At 48.2% G+C, this 16480-nt stretch overlaps 1 protein-coding gene across 6 annotated transcripts in view; it reads left to right on the top strand.

Moving 5' to 3' along the window:
• Positions 1–16480, top strand: part of Srrm3 (serine/arginine repetitive matrix 3) — a 69468-nt gene that overhangs the window by 27353 nt on the left and 25635 nt on the right. For all 6 annotated transcript variants that reach the window (XR_005491670.2, XR_005491671.2, XM_039089750.2 and 3 more), the window contains exons 2-3: positions 3274–3530; positions 7416–7517. Coding sequence is in view for 4 of the 6 variants with exons in the window: in XM_039089750.2 (XP_038945678.1) it covers positions 3298–3530; positions 7416–7517 (335 nt within the window). In the remaining 2 variants the exon portion in view is untranslated. The remainder of the gene's footprint in view (positions 1–3273; positions 3531–7415; positions 7518–16480) is intronic.

Below are 16480 nucleotides of genomic sequence, written 5' to 3'. Positions count from 1 at the left end.
AATCCCAGCGCTCAGGAGCCACAGGCGGGCAGATCTCTGTCCATTTGAAGCCAGCCTGGTCTACATAGTCAGGTTTAGCTCAGAGCTTTATAGTGAGACCCTATCCAAAAAAAAAAAAAAAAAAGCTATTACTCTAATGAAAGCAACTTAAGGGGTCCAAGGTTCCTTTGCCTCACAAAAGTCAATGTTACAAAATCCGTCATTGCAGGGAAATTGTGGTGTTAGGGACTTGAAGCAACTGGTCATATCGTATTCACCACCAAGAGCAGAGAGCAATGAAAGCACACATGCCAGCGCTCAGCTCACACTGCCCACCCTTAAATGGTTTGGGATTCCCTTCGTAGGAAATGATGCCACCCACAGTGGACAGGCCTTTCCCACTTCAATTAATGTAATTAAGATAATTCCCGGGGCTGGGGATTTAGCTCAGTGGTAGAGCGCTTACCTAGGAAGCGCAAGGCCCTGGGTTCGGTCCCCAGCTCCGAAAAAAAGAACCAAAAAAAAAAAAAAAAAAAAAAAGATAATTCCCAACACACGTGCCTATGGGCCGACTCAAATCAAACCAGGCTGTCCTCTACCGAGATTCCTTTCCAGGTAACTCTAGATTATGTCAAATTGACAATTAAAACTAACCATTACAAGCAACTTCCTTCTGTAAGTCCCCAGGAACTCACCTATCATATGGAATGTGGATGGTGTTCCTAGCCACAGTTAGAAATCAGAGGCTCAGAGATGGGCAGTAATATCCTCAGGATCACACAGCAAAGAGTAGAGAGCCTGGTCTAGAACCCTGTTGGTGAGGATTATCTGTCCAGGCCATTTTGAAAAAAGCCCATTGGGGTTGAGTTTATAGCTCCGTTGGTACTATACTTGCCTGGCACGTGCAAAGCCCTGGATTCCATCCCCAAAAGGATGAGAGGGAAGAGTGTGGCTGAGATGGCACCAATCTATACACGCCCAACCCTTCCCTCTATCCTTTTGCATCCCACACCCTGAGAATGAGACCTTCAGTTGCTTAGCAACTAGCAGAGCCTTGGAGAAAGGACCCGGAAATAGCTTATGAGGCGGTTCCCTCTGTTAAGATAGAGGTCGTGTGTGTGTGTGTGTGTGTGTGTGTGTGTGTGTGTGTGTGTGTGTACACGTGCATGATACTTTTGGCCTCCCACAATGTCAAGGCTTTTTACCTCCAAACCATGCTTCTGCTCTACCCCTAGCACACAAGAGGACAGGGTTTCTGGAAAGCTAATTTTCCATGTCACCTTGAGCAGTCCTTGGGAGCAGTATTTCCAGAACAAAGGAGAGAGGATCCTATTGAGACTCCCCCCTGCAGTGTTAGCTTTTGAAGAGTTAGCCAGATTTCAGTAAAGACTGAAACTATACCAGGAGTAGGAAGAGGAGACCAGAGAAACCCCCATTCCTGCAGGGTAGCTGTGGATGAAGACTGGAAGTTAGAAGTACACTGAGCAAAGCCCCAACAGTGCCCTGGGCTGTGGCTGGTTTCAACTGAGCCTCGTGACGGCTGGAGTTGCCGTCAAGATTTTAAGCACTGGGCTGAAGAGATGGCTCAGTGGTTAAGAGCACTGACTGCTCTTCCAGAGGTCCTGAGTTCAAATCCCAGTCAACCACTTGGTGACTCACAACCATCTGTAGTGAAATCTGATGCCCTCTTCTGGGGTGTCTGAAGACAGCTGCAGTGTATATAATAAATTAAAATAATAATAAAAAGATTTTAAGCACTTCCCTGGCAGATGCCAGGTCCTGGGTTTGAATGCCAGCATTGCAAGCAAACAAAACAGCTGAGACTGGACTGCAGAGACGGTTCAGTGTTCAAGAGAACTTGTCTGTTGCTCTTGCAGAGGACCCAGGTTCGAGTCCCAGATGGTGGTTCACAGCTACCCATAAACCTAGTTCCAGGGGATCTGATACCCTCTTCTGACCAACTCAGGCACCAAGCCCACATGTGATGCACACAAACTTGCAGGCAAAACTTTCACACACAAAAGAAAATAAGTTCTTAATATCTTTTTATTTTAGTTGTTTTTGTTTTTCTGACACAGAGTTTCTTTTTGTAGCCCTGGGCTATCCTGGAACTCTCTCTGTGAGCTAAGCTGGCCTCCAACTCAGAGATCTGCCTGCCTCTGCCTCTCAAGTGCTGGGACCAAAGTCATGTGTCACCCTACCCAGCTGTAACACAGTGGTAGACTGCCTGTCATTTGTGAAGTTCTGGGTTCCATCCCAGCACCAGAAAAAACGATTTTTGAAATTTTATATTCATAGGCTTTTTTTTTTCTTTTTTCTTTTTTTCGGAGCTGGGGACCGAACCCAGGTCCTTGCGCTTGCTAGACAAGCGCTCTATCACTGAGCTAAATCCCTAACCCCTATTCATAGGCTTTATAGGATAGGCATGGTGGTGCACGCCTTTAATCCCAGCACTCAGGAGGGAGAGGCAGGCAGATCTCTGAGTTGGAGGCCAGCCTGGTCTACACAGAGAGAGCTGCAGGACAGCCAGGGCTACACAGAGAAATCCTGACTGGAAACAAACCAAGTAATCAAAAGAAGAAAAAAACAAACAAACAAAAAACCTTTTATGCTCATTTATTTACTGGGTTGTATGTGCATATGCCACAGTTCGGGTATGTAAAGGTCAGAGGACAAGTTACAATAGTTGGTTCTCTCCTGTCACGTGTGTGTGTGTGTGTGTGTGTGTGTGCGCGTGTGTTCTGAGCTTTGAACTCTATCTAGCCATCAGGCTTGGTGGCAAGTGTCTTTACCCTCTGAGCCATGTCACTAGCCAAGTCAGTTAGGACTGGAGAGGCTGGAGCATTAGCGGGTAGAGTGTTTGCCTAGCATGCACAAAGCCTGGGGTTCTATCCACAGCACTGCATAAACCGGGAGTGATGTTGCATACCTGTAAGCCCCAACACTTTGGAGACTGAGGCAGGAGGATCAGAAGTTTAAGGTCACACTTGACTACATAGCGAGTTGGAGTCCAGGCTGGGCTATAGGAAATCTTGTCTAAGGGGGAAAAAAAGTGAAGGAAAAACGAAATACAAAGATCTGGCCTGCACCCACCCACTGTACAGATGGGGAAAAACTAGCGTGGAATACATTCTTGTCCTGAAGTGACAGTACCGGCCCCTCCCTCTACAGCGTGAGAACAAGCGGATTAGAGCGGCCAGTGGGCCCTAAACCTCCAGGATTAAGTCATAGAGAGTTTAGCCAATGGAGGAGAGGTGAGTGACCACCCCACCTTGTGATTTATCTGTCCCTCAGGGCCGGCCGCCGAGGACCTGTGTCATGTCCTCCACCGTGAACAACGGGGCTACCAGCATGCCAGCTCCTCCCGACGCTGCCAACGGCTTCCCGCAGCCCGGAGGCTCGTCCGGGTCCTGGCCGCGCGCGGAGGAGGAGCTGCGCGCCGCCGAGCCAGGCTTGGTGAAGCGCGCGCACCGGGAGATCCTGGACCACGAGCGCAAGCGGCGCGTAGAGCTCAAGTGCATGGAGTTGCAGGAGATGATGGAGGAGCAGGGGTGAGTAGGGCGTGGCGGGAGGGGCGGGACCAGAGGAGATGTGGGTGGGGAAAGATCAGACTGTTCAGGACTTGGCGCTGGAGCTGTCAGAGGCGGGGCTGGGGCGTGGTGGGCGTGGCTAGGGCAGGGAGTGGCAGGGCCTTGGTTATGCTTTGATGGGGAGCTTGATGCAGCAAGGCTGGGCAAAGACAGACAGGGGGCGTGGTGGGATATAGTGGTGGAATCAGAGCAGAATGGGACTGGGCGGACCGGAGGCTGAGTACCTGGTGAGGAGGAGTCAGAGAAGGGGCGTGGCTGGGATGTGCTTTGTGCTTAGAGAAGGAGTGGGCAAGGGCGGGGCCCAACAAGGAGAATGGTCGTATGTGGGCACAGCCAGCCTATGCTGCGGTCCGGCATGCACAGACCCTGGGTGCCGAGGGAAGGGCGGGGCTAGGTATAGTGTCTGGCAGGAGTAAGGTAGGTTAAAGCCAGAGCAAGAGTGTGGACGTAAGTATAGAGGCATGGGGAGGAATGGCAGAGTAGGGGTGTAGCTAAATTCTCCAGACGGGCGCCTAGACAGGGAATAGTCTAGCTTTATTCCTGGAGTGCGAGGCTATTTGTCCGAGGACTGTGGCTGGAGTGTGACGTGGGTCCAGGGCAGAGGTTTGATTGTAGACTTGGCAGTGGTAGAGTTGTGCCCAAGGACTTAATGTGGCAGAACAACGTAGGGTGAGGACGGGGTGGGGTGGAACCAGGACTAAGATGGGCATGAGTTTGCACTCTGGAGTTTGGTCCACTAATGGCGGTGGGGGGCTGCGGGACGCGGTTGTTCTAACTGAGGGGACCTGACCTGGATGTGGTGGAGCTGTGCCCAGGATATTGGTGCAACAGGGTGGGGCATGGTCAAGACCAGAACTAAGCAAAGGGCTTGGTCTGGCATGGTGAGCAGATCTAGAAGCAAAATTGGGATGTGGCCGGGCCCTTTGGCAGGTCCCATGTCTGATGAGGCTGATTGAACTTTGGTCCTAGTCTGAAATGCTGGCCTTGGCGGGGTCAAAAGTTGGGCAGATTAAGGGCAGGGCTGCAATAGGGTTGAAGTGTTCAGGGAGAGCTGGGTGCCTGTGTTGGAGCCCGGTGCTGAATCTAAAAGACACCGGGGGACCAGGCTTCAACCCACAGAAGCCACAGGGTGCATTCCCCCTGCCCTGGATACACCCAGCGCTGAAAGCATAAATAAAGACATAGATAAACATAAACGACAACTCAAGGCCTCAGTTTCTACAATCTATAAAATGGGTAGAGATGCCAAGCTAGTCAGGCAAGAAAACACAGGGGTTTTTCTAAGTAACCAGGCTTCCTGCAGGTTCTGCAAAGTCGTTATGACCTTTAAACCATGTTTCCCCCTTACTCATAGACATGTGCATGCACAAACAGGCACACACACACATTAAATAAATAATAATTTACAGACTATGCAGCCCTGGCTAACCTGGAACTTTGCTATGTAGATAAGACTAGCCTCAAACTATGAGATCCTCCTGTCTCTTCCTTTTGAGTGCTGGGATTAAAGGCAACCAGGCCTGACCAGAAATAAATGAATAAATTAAATAAAAAAATACTTTTAAAATTGTTTAGTGCCAAGTTGGTTTAGTGAGACGTTCCCACTCCCAGTGGACACAGGTCTGAATGTGGGAACCTGCCTAGGATCTACATGCTCCAGAGAAAGCCCTTGGCCCACTTCAATAAGACCCAGACCCTGGGCTGGAATGAGGTTTAGGATTACCTAGCATGTTAGACATGTTAGACGTGTTAGCCCTGGAGTCCATCCCCAGTACTGCATAAGACTGTGTGATGTGGTGCAATGTCTGCCATCCCAGCACCACAGAGGGAGAAGCACGGGACCTCGGGAACGTGAGGCCATTCCTGACTACATGGCCAGTTTGAGGTCAGCCTGGACTAAGTGAGAACCTGTCTCAAAAACAAAGACCCAGGGAATGAGAGTGTACGCCTTTGATCTCAGACCCATTACAGAGGGCTGTGAGCCACCGTGTGGTTGCCGGGACTTGAACTCAGGACCTCTGGAAGAACAGCCGGTGCTCTTAAATGCTGAGCTGTTTCTCCAGTCCTCAAAACATTTTTAAAGAAAATTTGGGGGGGGGATGCCAATTAATTTTTTAATTAGTTAGTTCTGGGGACTAAGGTCAGAGAGAGAGAGAGAGAGAGAAGACTTCAGCTCTAAGTAATTCTGAGGTGGTGCAGAGCACAGACAAGCTAACAGAATTACTAGATCAAGGACCACTGCCAAGATCCAGGAGGTACAGGTTATTATGAAAACACAGTTGGTGACACACTCCCTGGTAGGATGACCTCCCTTCTGTCAATACACAATGTGTCCAGTCTTTGTGTTGCACCCCCGGATCACTACAGGGTGATCCTGGAAGCTTATGGGTCAGAAGATGCACTGAGAGGCTTGGCCGTACACAGCCTGTGAGAACTACCCAGTGAGAGGCTGGGTCTTGGCTCAGTGGTAATTCATGTTTCCCTAACATGTATGAGGCCCTGTATTCTACCCCAGCAACCTTAAAAAAAAAAAAAACCTGCATAAAGAACGGACATGTTTGTTTGGATTTTTGCTTTAAAAACAAAACACTTTTGAATGCTGTATGGAGGTGGCACGCATCTTTGATTCCAGCACATGGGAGGCAGAGGTGGGTGGCTCTCTGAGTTCGAGGCCAGCCTGCCCTACAGAGCGCATTCCAAGACACCCAGGGCTACAAAGAGAAACCCTGTCTTGAAAAACAAGCAAGCAAACAAAAACGTTTAAAAACTAAATTAATCTTCTATAAAATGTTCGTTGAGGAAAAGACAAACAAGAAACAAGAGAGGCAAGGCACGCCATTTCCATGGACAGGTGCCTGAGGGCTATGTCTGCTGTAGTGAATCCTGAGCAAAGGGCAAAGCAAGAGAAGACCCTCTTCTCACCCTCCCCTCTTTCTATCCTGTCACCTTGTCTTCCACTCTAAAGAATGAGGCCCCTGGAGGTCATGACCCAAGACTCATTCACTAACAGCAGACAACTGTTAGTACTACATCAGGCATGAAGTGTGTGTGCACAGCCTGAGCGGCAGCCTGTGACTCCAGCACTGAGACACTGAGGTAGGGGTATTAAAAGGTAGAGAGACGGGGTTGGGGATTTAGCTCAGTGGTAGAGCGCTTGCCTAGCAAGCACAAGGTCCTGGGTTTGGTCCCCAGCTCCGGAAAAAAGAAAAAAAAAAGGTAGAGAGACTAACTTGCATTATAAGTTACAGGCTAGCCTTGGCTACATAGCAAGACTCTGTTTAAAAAAGGAGTTGGGGACTGGAGAGATGGCTCAGTGGCTAAGAGCACTAAATGTTTTTCCAAAGGTCCTGAGTTCAATTCCCAGCAACCACGTGGTGGCTCACAACCGTCTGCAATGGGATTTGGTGCCCTCTTCTGGTGTGTCTGAAGACAGTGACAATGTACTCATAAATAAAAGAAAGAAAGAAAAGAAGGAGGGAGGGAAAGAGAGGGGAGGGAGAGGGAGGAAAGAAATATAAAATACAGAGAGAGAGAGATGGAAATGGGGTAGGGAGAGAGGGGAAGGAAGAACAGGTGTGAAGGAGGAATGGGGAAGGAAGGAGAAAAGAAGGGAAAGGGTGGAAGGGAGAGGAAGGGACTGAAAGAAAGCGGAACGTAGGTAGGGAGGTGTGGGGAGGGGAGGAGATGGGGAGGGAGAATGTACATTTAGGTAAAATAACAAAAGTACAGAAAAGTAGACGCCACTGGAGTGTGCGCAGTGAGCAAGAGCCGGAGAGCAGGTGGGAGTGCGACGAAGGAGTGACCTAGCATTAGAAGCGAAGCCCCCATGTTCTCTGTTCCCCACAGGTACTCAGAGGAGGAGATCCGGCAGAAGGTCGGGACCTTCCGGCAGATGCTGATGGAGAAGGAGGGAGTACTGACAAAGGAGGACCGGCCTGGGGCCCACATGTGAGTATTTGCCTGAGTGACAGCAAGGGCGGGTCCATCTCACGCTGCGACTGGATATGTATGGGGGGTGGGGGAGGGGCGCTTCTCCAGATGCGCCATTAGGGGATGGGGTGAGTGAAGGAGAGATCATAGACCCTGCCCACTGGAAGCTCTGGCCTGGCCCAGAGTACCAGGTACAGACAACAGACGATCCCTGAGGGCCATTTGCTGCCCACCTGGGTACTGTCTATGGGCTACAAGACAGGGAACTTCAGAAATGTTCAGATCCCAATCCGACAGTGTGACCACAGGCAAACTACGAGTTAGTCAGTGGGTCTGTGATTCCTACCTGTAAAATGAACTCCAGAATAAGCTCGTGATGTACCCTAGATTATAGAAAGTCCAATGTCAAGGGGCTGGGGGCGTGCGTGGCTCAGTGGTAGAGTCCTGTTTAGAATCCCCCAGTGAGGGGCTGGGGGCGTGGCTCAGTGGTAGAGCCCTGCCTAGAATCCCCCAGTGAGGGTCTGGGGGCATGGCTCAGTGGTAGAGCCCCTGCCTAGCATGCTTGGAGGTCCTAAATGCAAGCCCCAGCAAGGAAGAAAAAACTGTAGAAAATAGAGCGGGCTGAATTGGAGAAATGGCAAAGGGTAGCCCAGTGCTGTGTCTGACACAGAGTACAGAACACATTCAGAGGGTGTCCCCTTGCTAATGGTCTTTTCCATACCTAGCACTGAGAATGTGCAGGAAGCTGGAGAAAGGTTCCTGGTCTTTCTCTCAGCAGTGGGCCCAGCTCAGCAGCAGATGCCTTCCTGAGTCCCCAGACTTCTGTCTACTTTTGTTCCACTAAGACCTAATCAAAGATTCTAGGTTCTGAGACAGGACGATTGTCATGCTACACAGAAAGTTCAAGGTCAGCCTGGGATTTATAAAGAATCTTGTCTCCCAGTTTCCAAGGCTCTATGAACAATTGCTAGGAAAGAAACATTTTGGTTTTAACATTTGTTTACTTGTTGTGTGTGCATGTGTATGACCATGAGTTAGTGTACATGCATGCCTTAATTTTCTCCTTCTATGGAGTGGATGTTACAGATTGAACTCAAGTCATCAGACTTGGCAGTAAGTGCCTTTACCCACTGATTCATCTTGCTGGCCCATGGAGCGGAGCAGGTGGGCGGGCATTTTCTTTAGCGGCGTAGCCACCATTAAGTTATTCTGCAAATAACTCTTCACTCATGGTCCTAAGTGCAACCTTAATGCAACACATTGGGTCCAAAAAAAAAAAAAAAAAAAAAAAAGGCATCGAAGGCTGGAGAGATGGCTCCTCGGTTAAGAGCCATGGCTGCTCTTGCAGATCAGAGTTCAGTTGCCAGTTTCTTTGATGCGCTGCCCACAACTGTCTGGAGCTTCAACTCTATGAGATCCAAAGTCCTTTTCTGGTCTCAGGCACCTGCACACATGTGGCACACATTCACAGACCCGCACACACGTAAATATAAATAACAGATATTTTTTATTTCTGATGCAGAGCAGTGGTGACAGCAGTGCACACCTTTAATCCCAGCACGGGAGGCAGAAGCAGGTGGATCTTTGTGAGTTTGAGGCCAGCCTGGTCTACAGAGTGAGTTCAGGACAACCAAGGTTGTTAATCTTTGTGAGTTTGTGTCTGCAGAGCAAGTTTCAGAACAGCCAAGGTTGTTACACAGAGGAACCCTGCAAAAAAAAAAGAAAAATGAAAGAAAAGAAAAAGAAAAAGATAACAGAGAGTGTGGTGTGTGTGTGTGTGTGTGACATGTATCCCAATATGGCCTGGAATTTGCTATATAGTTGAGAATAACCTTGAGCTTCTTTTATTTGGTTTTGGTTTTGTTTTTTTTTTAACAGTTGGGCACAGTAGCACAGGCCTTTAATCCCAGCACTCAGGAGGTGAATGAGGCAAGAGCAGTGTGGTCTACATAGGGAGTTCCAGGATGACCGAAGCTACATAGTGAGACCCTGCCTCAAAACAAAGCAAAAAGACAGACAGACAGCATGAACATGTGAAGATACCCACAGAAACCAGAAGGGGGCATCAGATCCCCTGAAACTGGAATTGCAGGTGATGGTAAGACATTTGCCATGAGTGCTAGGAACCAGACTAGGTCCTCTGTAGGAACAGCAAGTGCCCTTAACCATGGAGCCATCTTTCCAGCCTGACTTTGAATTTGTGATCCTCCTGCCTCTGCCTTCAGACTGTTGGGATTGCACAACCACGCTCAGTTTACTTCAGGCTGGGAATGGAATGGAGGGCCTCGTACATGCTAGGCAAACCTGTATTTAGTCCACTTGACATCATTCCCAGCCTGAAGATGGGATCATTATTGGTTTTATTTGTGATCCCTAATACAGTGTAGTGCTTCCAATTCTTGCACAGAGCTCCAGTTCCATTCATGTAGGGAGGGGTTGAACCAAAAGCATTCTAGCTAGGTGTATATAATGGCAATAAAGACTGGGTGTGCTGGCACATGCTCGTAGGACCAGCACTGGGGAGGCAAGAAGTAGGAGTTCAGCACAGTGGATGGCAGAGAGGTTCTCTGGGGCTTGCTGGCTGGCAGCTCAGTTCCAGGTTCAATGAGAGACTCTGACTCAAGAAAATAACGCAGTGGTAGAGGTAGATGTTGTTGTCCTCCTCCTACCTCTGTGCTCACGCACTCTGGCACCAGCACCCTCCTACACACGTACACATACCCCATATGCATATACAGCACACACTCACACTGCAACAGCTACACCAAGGAGAGCTCAGCAGCCCAAAGGCTGGCAGCTCTCCGTGGTGCTGAAACCAAGCTTGTTCTTGAGCCTGAGGCATACGTAAGAGTGAGGAAGGGCTTGCCACTGCCTGGCCGCACACTTTCCTATGGACCTGGCATCTGAGCCAGTTTTCACGTCTTTATGTATAGGGGAGAGAGGCAGATGCTCCATCCACGTGTCAAAATCTCTAAGTCCAAGGTGAGCATCCTGGCCTCTGGCTCCCTGCTGTGCCACAGCCCCAGACCCTTGAGTTCCCTAGCTCTTCATAAATGTATATTTAAAACGAAGGTAAGACACCCCTTCATAGGCTCAGTAGGTCTGGAGGCTGGCCCAATGGTAGAGCACTTGCCTAGAATCCTTCAGGAAGCACTAGGGTACGAATCAGCTGTGGAGTGTTTGCCAAGAATCCACCTCCCCACCCCAGTTAAGACTCTGGGGATGTGGCTCAGCTGTAAGTCCCTTGCATAGCATGCAGGAACTCTGGTTTCTATCCCCATCATGAGAAAAGCATAAATAAATGTGTGAGGATTAATCCCCGGCACACAGCAAACGCACGTCACTGCCGGGTGGCCACCGCCATCACCTACGTGGCTCATGTGCTCAACTGTCTTTGACTTCCGTTGACTTCAGTCGACAACTGCTCAATTCCCATTCACTTCTGACATGATTTCTCTGCCACAATGAATTGAACCCCTGATACCACTAACAAAACAGCCCAAGTGGTCTGGGTCATGTACTTTGACCACAGGTCTGTTCCGTTCTGCCTGGCTGTCTCCATGCTGCCTGCCAAGTCTAAGGTTTCCTCCAGACTCTATAGAGCCCTGAGTCCCTGCAGTGCCTTGGCCTCCAATCTGGACATTCCACAAATTATAAACCACTGTTTAGGAGCATTTTAGGAACGTTCTCCACCACATAAGTCTACTCTTACCCCCAAGTTTGGACGCTCCTACAGTTAGCATGAGTTAACTGCAGGAGAGTTGGCTGAGTGATTGGGAGCATTTGTCATCTTCCAGAGGACCCAAGTTCAATTCCTGGCCCCCCACATGGGGATTACAGCCATCCCCAATTCTAGTTCCAGGAGATCTGATGTCCTCTTCTGACCTCTGTAGGCACCAAGCACATACATGCATGGTGCACATGTAAACAGACAGACAGGACACACACATAAAATAAAAAACCTAATTTGGAAAATTTTGTAATCAATGAAGACAGACCCAGACTGAAGGGGCCCCACCCTGTGGGTCTTTGGGGGTCATTATGAGTTCATGTTGGCTTCACAACAGACGTGGGATCGCCCCAGGAAGCAGTCCCTCTTCGCCACGGTGTTAACTGACTGACAAAAGTGGTCATTTCCTGGGACAATCCGCACTCCAGAGTATTATACTGCTGCCATGACTAGAAATGACCCAACAGAAGCCAGAAGCCAGGAAAAGGCTTTTGACAGAAAGCAGGGTGTTGTCTGGTGATGTTTCCCTTGGGATGATGGATCCCTGGGGTGGGAAAACGGTGTGTTTGTTACCTTTGCAGACCTGTGGTCAAAGTACTTGACACAGATAAGTGGGGCTGTTTTGTTAATGGTATCAGAGGTTTAATTCACCGTGGCAGAGCAAGCATGTTGGGATAAATGGCATACATCACTGTGGCCAGAAAACTGTCAGAGACAGGAAGGGAGAAGTACATGATGTGTCCATCAAAGACATCCCCCAATGACCCACTTCCTCCAACTGGCCCTACCTCCCCAAATTCCATCACCTCCCAATAGCAGCCTACCTATTCATATTTTGCTTTTTGTTTATTTACACCCTCTCTCCCTCTCTCTCTCTCTCTCTCTCTCTCTCTCTCTCTCTCTCTCTCTCTCCTGTGTGTGTGTGTGTGTGTGTGTGTGTGTGTGTGTAAATGTGCGTGTTCCATGCCATGCATGTGGAGGACAGCTTGCAGGAATGAGCTCTCTCTTCACCACATGGGCACCATGCGAACTCAGCTCATCAGGGGCTTGGCAACAAGTGCCTTTACCTTCTGAGCCATCTCACCAGCCAGCCGCTCTGTCTTTAAAAAAAGAAGAAAAAGAGAGTTTCATGCTTATGTAATATACCAAAGTGTTTGGGAAGGCAGGCTTACAGAGGCAATATTTACAAGCTACTTCCTAACACAGTGTGAGCAAAGTCTAGTCATTTTCTCAACACGTCTAATTTTAGACGTGGTGTGGCCTCTCTGAACCTTGTCATTTTATCTGTAAGATAAGAAGGGTAATGACAGTTCCCATGTCAAAGGCTTGTTCTGAATATTCAGTGATTAAATGAGATAAATACATGGAAAGCGCTCGAAACACTGTCTGGCACCCGCACTGGCAATTATCATAATAGACATAGGATCAATGTTTGCCCTGCACTGCAAGGCATGGGATAAAAGAATGCAGATCCAGTTCTTTCCTGTTCCTACCGCCAATCAAAGCCTGTGTGAGGCCAGGTGCATGATGGTTGAGTGGATGGACAGAAAGAGAAGACCCTTTGCCCAGAATCCCACCCTTTGCCCAGCTCTCTCATCTGTTGATTGGACCAATAGGCTCCTGGTTAAAGGAAAGCAAAACCAGTTAGGTAACCAGAATGCTGGGGCTGGAGAGATGGTTCAGTGGTTAAGAGCACTGACTGCTCTTCCAGAGGTCCTGAGTTCAAATCCCAGCAACCGTATGGTGACTCACACCCATCTGTAATGAGATCTGATGCCCTCTTCTGTGTGTCTGACAGTGTATTCATATACATAAATTAATTTTTTTTTTAAAAAGTAACCAGAGTGCTGGCATTCTAGCCAATGAGGTGACTTAGTCAGTGATGACCTGAGTTTGATTCCTGGGACTAGCAAGTCATCCTCTGACCTCTACAGGCACATTGTAGCACACATGCTCACACACCACACACACTTACATGCGTGCACACACTCACAGGCATGCACACACTCACACGCATAGAGTCAATAGATAAATAGATGTAATTTTAAAATTATCCCCCAAAAGTCTCTTTTTGATTAAAAAAAATATATAAAAAACAACCAGTGAGAGGTAATCTTTTGTGCGTGCATGCATGCGTGTGTGTGTGTGTGCATGTGTGTGTATTCATGTGTATGTGTGTTTGTGTGTGTGTGTATATTTCTGTGTGTATTTGTGCGTGTGTGTGCGTGTGTGCGTGTGTGTATGTGTTTGTGTATTTGTGTGTGTGTATTTGTGTGTATGTGTGTGTGTATATATATGTGGGGGCTAGAGATCAACTTTGAATATCTTCTTCGATTTCCGTCTACCTTATTTTCTGAGACAGACTCTCGCTGGCTGGGAGCTCACTGTTAAGCTGAACTGGCCAGCCAGCACATTCCAGAAACCCTGTCTCTCTGGGTGCTGGGATGGAATCCAGATCCTCCTGCTTGCACAGGAAGCACTTTACCAAATGAGCCCTCTCTCCATCCCCCTGCACTGTTAGTTTCATGGAGCCTAGATTGGCCTCCAACTTGCTAACCTTCACCTCCTGATCCTCCTGCCTCCACCTCCCAAATGCTGGGATCACAGGTGAGCGCCACTGCATCTGACCTGGAGACACCTTTTTATTTCATAGCCAGCTTTCTATGCCTGAGCTGGTCACCTCTACGGTGGGACGACCCTCGACCCTTCCATACCCATGGGCATACTGTAGATATGATGAACCATTAACTAGGTAACAAACTTGGATTTAAGAGCAAAAAATATGTTAGGTCTGTTAAGGGAGTCTGGTGTTAAGCAGATGAGGCCATAGCCACACAAAATGTAAAAGTTAAAACGTGCTGACGATCAGTAGGGGCGGGGCGATGGCTCAGTGTGAAAATGCTTGCTTGGAAGGCAGGAGGCTGCATTTGGATTCTCAGCACTTCGTAAAAGCCGCGTGCGCTAGCGTGCATTGCAAGCTGAGCACTGGAGAGGCAGAACCCTGTGGATGCTGGGGCCTTGCTGGCTAGCTAGTCTGGTTCCAACAGTGAGCTCCAGGTTCAGCGAGAGACCCTGTCTTCACAACCTAAGGTGGAATGGGGGGGGGGGCTGGCAAGATGTCTCTGGGCACTAGTTACTCTTGCACAGAACCAGAATGGACTCCAGCACTCACATGGTGGCTCACAAGCATCTGTAACTCCAGTTCCAGTGGATCCAGCGCCCTCTACAGTCTCTCTACGGGCACTGCATGCACATGGTGCACATTCAAGCAATCATGCGTATAAAATCGATTTCTTCAGATAAAGTATAGAGGAAGGTATCCTGGAGATGGAGCCATCGGAGAAGGAATTTGCATGGGACGGGGAAGAATCGGGGGGCAAGGCATGCATGAAGGATATCAGTGGCCAACCTGACTCGGCAGTTACAAAGTCTTGAAAGGTCCTCTATTGGGCATTGCCCAAAGGGAGCGACTTGATTTTATATCTAAGCTTCATCACGTTCAACTCTGTATCAACTGAGGCTCCCTCCTCCCACCAGCTCACCCACAAGTCACATGCGATGTCCCTACATCTTACAGTGTCACTAAAGACTGTGTTTTACACGTCAGGCATTTTGTGTGGCTGAGGAGCTGTGTGGGGTGTGAGGAACCTGAAACTCCAGGGGGACCGGAGGAGACAAGGACAGATGGGAGGAAGCCAGCAGCTTCAGGTTGAGGAAGAGCAGAGAGATCTGAATTAAAGGAGGAGGGGATTCTGGGTTCTGTGCAAGCAATAGGGTCACATTAGTCTCTCTAACACCCCCCAAAAAGCTTCCCCGGTATCCACGGTGTCGGCCCCAAGGCTGTCAGGGTTTTGTAAGTTGGATCATAAGTATTGTTTCTTAATGTTCTAGGGATTAATTTCAAAGCCTCGCACTAAAGAAGGGTTTTATCACTGAGCCATGTCCCATCACACATAACTTCTTTCTTTTGAAAATATAAAATCAGTCTTCCAATTACAAATGAGTAGGTATCTTGCTGGAGATCTGTTGGCTTAAAATCTGCCTGTGTGGCAGATAAAGGCCTGGGCCTCACGTGTGCTGGGAAAGTCTCTGACACTGACCTGCAGACCTGGTCCTTGGGCTTTTGACTTATTTATATATATGTATAAATATTATATATTTATTTATATATAATATAATATATAATATATTAAAATATATATTTATATATATGATTTATTTATTTTATATGAGTACACTGTCACTGTCTTCAGACACACCAGACGAGGGCACCAGATCCCATTACAGATGGTTGTGAGCCACCATGTGGTTGCTGGGAATTGAACTCAGAACCTTTAGGAGAGCCTTCGGTGCCCTTAACCACTGAGCCATCTCTCCAGCCTGTCTTTTGTCTTTTAAACACAGAATTTTGTTAAAATTATGTGAAATGGGCTGGAGAGATGGCTCAGCGGTTAAGAGCACTAACCGCTCTTCCAGAGGTCCTGAGTTCAAATCCCAGCAACCACATGGTGGCTCACAACCATCTGTAATGAGATCTGATTGACCTCTTCTGGTGTGTCTGAAGATAACTGCAGTATACTCAGATAAATAAAAAATAAATCTAAAAAAATTAAAAACAACAACAACAAAAAATACAAACAAACAAACAAAACAAAAAAAATAATTATGTGAAATTAATGACCCCACAGCTGACTGTAGTTTATTTATGTGGATACGAATGTGGAGATGTGGGTGTGTGCAAGTACCTGCCAAGGTCAGAAGAGGACAACAGATTGCCCTGGAGTTGGAGTTAGAGGTAGTTTAGAATCTCTTGAGATGGTGCTGGGTACTGAACTAAACTCTGGTCCTCTGGAAGAGCAGAAAACACTGTTAATCACTGAGCCAGCTCTCCAGCCCTGGGGTTTTGATTTTTGTCTTGTGTATATATGTGCATGGGTTGTGTGTGTGCATTCATGTATGCAAGTATATGCACTCACTCATGTGTAGATACGTGTGTGTACATGTGTAAGTCAGAAGACAATGGGGTTGGGGATTTAACTCAGTGGTAGAGCACTTGCCTAGCAAGCACAAGGCCCTGGGTTCAGTCCCCAGCTCCGGAAAAAAAAAAAAAAAAGACAATGGTACGTTCTCCCCCACCCCCCACCCCCATTGATTTTTTGAGTCAAGGTTTCTCTGTGTAACCCTGGTGGTTGTCCTGGAACTCTCTGTAGATCAGGCTGGCCTCAAAGTCACAAAGATCCACCTGCCTCTG

The sequence above is a fragment of the Rattus norvegicus genome, chromosome 12, assembly GCF_036323735.1.
Source record: "Rattus norvegicus strain BN/NHsdMcwi chromosome 12, GRCr8, whole genome shotgun sequence".
In the NCBI taxonomy this organism is placed as follows: Eukaryota; Metazoa; Chordata; class Mammalia; order Rodentia; family Muridae; genus Rattus; species Rattus norvegicus.
Note: the sequence above shows the minus strand (reverse complement) of the source record. Positions and strands in the feature narration are given on the sequence as shown.